Here is a 6,000-nt window from a genome sequence, read left to right as displayed (position 1 = left end):
ATATGCAAATGAAGCTTTGCATCCTCATCTGATGCTTGCTTGGTCTAGTTCCCAACAGACCATGGACTGGTACAGTGCCACAGACCAGGGGTTGGGGACCTGTGATGTAAAGAGTCTTATCACCATACCAACTGTTAAATAAATTTGAAAGCAACATAATCAAATGCTCTTTTATTTCAATTTTGATTACATGAAAAACTGCAGCAAAATAAGAATTATATAAGGTAAATATAATTTGTAAATATTTGAGTAGCATAGAATCAAATTTCTTGATTAAATGATGATCACAAAAATAAATATGTTGCACATTCTAGCACTGTTGTACACTTGCTATTATAAGCCAAGCAGAGGCAAGTACAGCTAGCCATGATGTCACTCAAATGAAAAAACATGATGTCACAATGGAAGCTGAGCTGACTATACTTGTATCATCATATGGAAATTTACACAGGGGCAAATACATAATTACATCTGTGTTGTAATACCTTGATTCAGGCTTAGCAACTATTCCCTCACAGCCTACATTCCTATATAAACAAAGCAATTTTGCAGGATTTATCTACCAATCAGAAGACTTGTACTAAAAACTTATTATCTTGAATTGATTAAAAATAATTCTGGAAAGAAAGAATTAAAATCCAGTATTATGGAGTATTACGAAGGAACTATCTCTACCCAATTACACAGAAGATCATAAGTGTGGTGGTGAAAGTTGAATACCACAATGTTTAAACAAATCTGATGAGGAATTAAGGGTCAGAACCATTGTACCAACATATGCATCCATTATGGAGAACTATACCTACCAACAAACAGGATGTTCTTTCTAGATCGATTGACAAGCAGCAGCTGCCACAGTGCCTTCTTCATTGACTTCTATGAATGATTTGTGAACAACTTCAGATATGACTAAATCATTGTTAGTTGACATTCCAGAGGAGTCTGCCTTGCCCTCATCAAATGCATCCGTCATTCCCATGCTTCTCAGAACCGGCTTCAGATCATATTTTTCTTCCAATTTGGGTGTTTCGCTGTGCACTGAAGACCCTGTTGTTCCGCCAGGCCGGGCTATCAACATAATAATTTTAAATTGGGGTATTTTAAATTTTTGGGGTTTTAAACCGGCCAAATCTATTTAATTATTTTAATTTTTAATCATTGTTTTGTCTTGTGTTTTTAAATTGGCTGTACACCGCCCTGAGTCCTTCGGGAGAAGGGCGGTATAGAAATAAAATTATTATTATTATTAAATAAAATTATTATTATTATTATTATTATTATTATTATTATTATTATTATTATTATTATTGTTAAATTTGGGAAGAGAGAGTTCAATTTCTGTTAGGTCCATCCTCTCTGGATTGATCCAGTCCATGAGTTTCTCATATGTAATTTCTCTCTCCAGCTAAAATAAGATGAAAAGCATTAAAGGAGAAAGAAATTTCTGGTTATATAACACTATGATTTATTCTGATAGTAACACAAGTATGATGTAGGTCATCACAATGACAGGAAAATCCTGAAATCTTACAAACAGTTGCAATTTCTTTTATTTCCTAGAACATTAGGAAAGATAATTAAGTCACAAAAATAGTTTAGATCTTCGTACCCAGGAGAAAAAGTAGGAATATAAATGTAACTTTACAGTATATTCAAAGTACATCCATTTCTAACTCAATTACATTCTTTAAATAACATGTGGAATATAAACCAGATCCACCTGGCAGAATCACTAGGTCTAGAATTGTTTACCGAACAGCCCAGACAAATGTATATATAACATCAGAAAAAATTCACGTGCTGATAAGAAATATTTTTATAATTTATTCATGTTAGAATTAAATTTTATACCAATTTCCATTCCAGAAAACCCAAAAAATTACAATTATGCCTAAAACTAAAAGGAATGCTAAAAGAAAAGTAAACAATGAGGCCTAGTTTGGTATAGTTGTTAAAAGCACTGGATTATAAATCACCACTCTGATCTGAATTATCAGATTGGGTGATTTGGGGCCAGTTATATTCTTTTAGCTCTAGGAAGCAGGCAAGGGAAAACAACTTCTGAAAATGTTGCCAAATAAACTACTTGCATTTCTCCACAGTTGCCAGAAGCTAAACCTTACTTGAAGACAAATATCCATGCAAAAAAATACCTCAGCTATATAAACTTGTTTGTTCTTTCCTTCAAGCTATGAATCTTGATAGCTATTTTAATATGAAACAGTATAAACTGAAGAATCAAAAATTGAATCCCTTGTATCTCAATAATGTCAGAAGAAATACTGTACATTATTGACAACCTTATCAATTGCCTTGTCCACAACAGCTAGAGATGGAATCCCCCTTTGTATACAATACTTTGAAATATAAATACATTCACTGGTGTTCTTTAGACTTTTTTTTTTTGCATCTTTTCAAAATAAGGGAAAATATAAGTCAACCCAATAGTACTGACTATAATTGCAGAAAGCCAAGCTTCAATATTAAAAAGAACAGCATACAGCTAGTACCAGAAACAGACAAGGGTTTAAATTCTGTTTCATGAAAGAAAATCTCACCTTTTCCAATCCAGTAGAGTTATCTTCAATCTCATCAGGGAGCAGAATGATCATGCTCAAGTCATTATCAACATATGGAATCTCAAGAATAGAAATCCGATCGGCTGATATGTGAGCCATGTTATATTCTCCTTTCCTGAACATCATCTGCACTGTTTTACTTTCTTTCTACAAGTGGGGAAAATGTATGTTAGAAGAAATCTTTCAAATAAATAGGAAATGCAAATAATTCTATCATGGATTTATCCTTAGGGGTTTTTCCCCTCTGCTTAAATCTTTCATTTTTTGTGTTGAATTTTTCCTTCAAGCTATGAATCTTGATAGCTATTTTAACATGAAACAGTATAAACTGAAGAATCAAAAATTGAATCCCTTGCATCTCAATAATGTCAGAAGAAATACTGTATGTTCATTTTTTGTGTTGAATTTTTAAGACAAACTGAGGATTTATATGAGCATTTTCATGTCTCAGCCATCCACCAGATTTTCCACTCTTTATACATAGTGATAATTTACTTTTCACAAAATTTGAATAATTTTAGAATATTAAGGATTAGATTTAAAAAACAGACAAAGATTATGACCTTTAGAAAATCAAATTGTCAATTCTGTGAGCAAAAGAATGCAATGAAACACAGGTCTGTGGTTTTAATCAGCAGTTTTCTCAAATAAACAGATGTCCATAATATCAAAACTAGCCTTCTTTGTGGAGAGCAACATAGAAACATATTTTGCCTGTTCCTCCTCCATTCAATACGTCCAGGTGATAATACAAATAATCAAATTATCACGTCCAGGTGATAAATATATTCACTAATCACGCCGTAGTTTTTGCGGCTAATCGCATAGAATTAGTGGGAGTGGTGCTGCACTAAAAATCCCTGCGCAAAGTTTCAATGACAGAAATTATGTATAAATGCCCACCATTGTCCATGCCAGGCATGATAAGGGTTAACACCACATCCACCTAGATCCTCCCCGACCCCTCCATACCTCAGCTCCGCCTCACAGGTACTTAAGACATGGTCCAGGAGTCCAGAGGTCACTTCCAACCAAATACCTGTAATAGAAACATTGATCAATAAAGAGAATTGGTTCACTGCATCCTGTGTTTGGAGTTATTGGGTAAGATCCTAGAAATAAGTCACAGGTTGGTAGCAGAGGATGATTAACCCACAACTCACAGAGATGGCAGAATCAGGAACCCAGACAGAGACAGAGAAAAGAATGGCCACCAGAGCCTACATCAAGCAGATGAAAGAACTGCGGGCTCTCGAAGGTGCCACAGCAAGGACTACCACAACTGAAGATGATGGAGACTACAATCCGAGTCCACAACCCAGGGACGAAGGGCCAAGAGAAGAAACCTACTACTGCGAAAGGGCAGAGCCACCAAGCAATGAAGAATTCCGATCCACTATCCTGGAGATGATGGAAGCGACCGCCAGCAAAGAGGAGCTCATCGCGAAACTCCATAGCCTACTCGAAAGCAATCGAGCAGCGATGAGCATCCAGCAACAAAGAAAAGAAATCCTCAGCCTGGCAAGAGGAAGGTACCCTCAAGCCGAAGCTCCGGACGTGGAGGATTTCATTTCCGCGCCATGCTCTCGGTGGCCATCTTGGAATGGCCAACAGCCAATGGGAAGCCGAGATTCAAATTGGATGGCGTGAAACAACGAGAACCCCAACTTCGCTGGAGAAGACCCCCAAAACAGCACCCAAGCAAGATCACAAGCCTGCGGGGGCTTGCCCATCAAGCCCGAAGCAGACGAAATGATCGAAAACCTGGCTGCAGCACTCGGCTCAGCACTCAAGCCCCCAGCAGCCAGAAAGAAACAAACCGACGCTCAACACCCCTAAAAGAGCAGCAGGGTAGCCACCGGAACCCTTGCAACACACCTGCAGACACCACGCAAGACAACGCACCCCAAAAACTAAACCCAAGACCCGGCTGCCTGCAGGACTGAATACCTGCAGGATTCGTACTCGGCACCTGCCGCACCAACTTCCCTAGGCCACGGAATGAGGAGAAGAAACAATGACTCACCAACCACACGGCCTCCACCAGGCTTCCTGACCCATCCGGAGCTTCCCCAGCACCGCCCAGGATCCACCGCCGCTGCCGCAGCCGCTGCCGCACCGCCGAACCTGGGAGATCCTCGATTTACAACCGCCGCTGCGCTGCCGAGCTCCAGGGATCCTCGACCTGCGACCGCCTCCCCTCCTCACCTTCTTCCAGTCTTCGCCCAAGATGCAGGGGCCCAGCCATGGCATCCGATGTCCAGGGAGGGCTATGGGCCCACCAGGAGCAAGCCCAGCCCCCCACCGGCAGGCCTAGGCCTAGGCCTGAGAGCAGCAACAGGGAGTTCCTCACCAGACGATCTCCGGCACGAAATGAGCCTCGCGCATGTCCAGTCGCCACCTACAGGAAGAGAAAGAAACATAGAGATAAGTACAAGGAACATAGAGATAAATCCATTCAGACTGGCAACAAGCATTCCCCCAGCATATTGTGAGTTCACTCACATAAAGAACCATGGACAGCACCAGACTGTAAGTAACATAACTGTTGCAATATTTTTAGGATCAGACTCAATAATAATAGTAAGAGTTAAAGGTTTAAATATACTTCCTTTTATTTACAATAGGCATTCTATATTCACTGAATATTCACAGATAGAAGCAAGGAAAAGGGTGAAGGTGGCTCCTTATATATACAGTGGGTGGAGCTATATGAGGGAGTGGTGAAATATGAATACATTAAGAATAGAAGGATAAGTTAACCCCTGATATCCCATTCATATACTATTTACACATTATAGAATAAGGCATTTACATCTGACAAATCCCCCTCTAAATGCCGATTCGTTATGCAACACCAATTACATTCAGATTCAGGACAATACAAGACATACAATTTAGAAGTTAAATATTTGTGCTGTTTAGAAGGTAAAGGCTTTGTCAATATGTCAGCTAATTGTTCTGAAGTATCACAGTGCACTGCTTTAATAAATCCATCCTGAGATAATTGTCTCACATGTTTAAATTTTATATCTATATGCCTGGACCTTTGTCCAATGGCGTCGGATCTAGATATTTCAATGGCTGCTTTATTGTCTTCATGCATAACAAAAGGCAAAGCAGGTTTTTTCCAAACATCTGAAATTAAATCATTAAACCATACAAGGTTATTTGCAGCTTTGGATAAACAAACATATTCCGCTTCTGTCGTTGAAGTGGCTACTAGTTCTTGTTTACCAGTGTACCAGTAAACTGGACAGTCATTCAAGAAAAAAATATAACCAGATGTACTTTTTCTGCATGATGTGTCGCCAGCCCAGTCCGCATCTGCGTAACATGCAAGCTTTGGTTCTTTATTATCACTAGGTTCTAATACTAAGCAAAAATCTAGTGTACATTTCAGATATCTTAAAATCCTTTT

The 6,000-nt window shown here is 39.0% G+C and overlaps 1 protein-coding gene across 1 annotated transcript in view; it reads right to left on the bottom strand.

Moving 5' to 3' along the window:
• Window positions 1-826: 826 nt before the first annotated feature.
• LOC148114843 (leukocyte elastase inhibitor-like) overlaps window positions 827-6,000 on the bottom strand; it is a 46,964-nt gene continuing 41,790 nt past the window's right edge. The window contains exons 6-8 of the mRNA XM_087890739.1: window positions 2,559-2,726; window positions 1,314-1,405; window positions 827-1,022 (exon numbers count right to left, since the gene is read on the bottom strand). Of these exons, the coding sequence (XP_087746865.1) occupies window positions 827-1,022; window positions 1,314-1,405; window positions 2,559-2,726 (456 nt within the window). The remainder of the gene's footprint in view (window positions 1,023-1,313; window positions 1,406-2,558; window positions 2,727-6,000) is intronic.

This window comes from Pantherophis guttatus, chromosome 3, assembly GCF_059756535.1.
Source record: "Pantherophis guttatus breed Tessera chromosome 3, ASM5975653v1, whole genome shotgun sequence".
Taxonomy (NCBI): domain Eukaryota; kingdom Metazoa; phylum Chordata; class Lepidosauria; order Squamata; family Colubridae; genus Pantherophis; species Pantherophis guttatus.
This window is presented reverse-complemented; position numbering and strand designations above follow the sequence as displayed.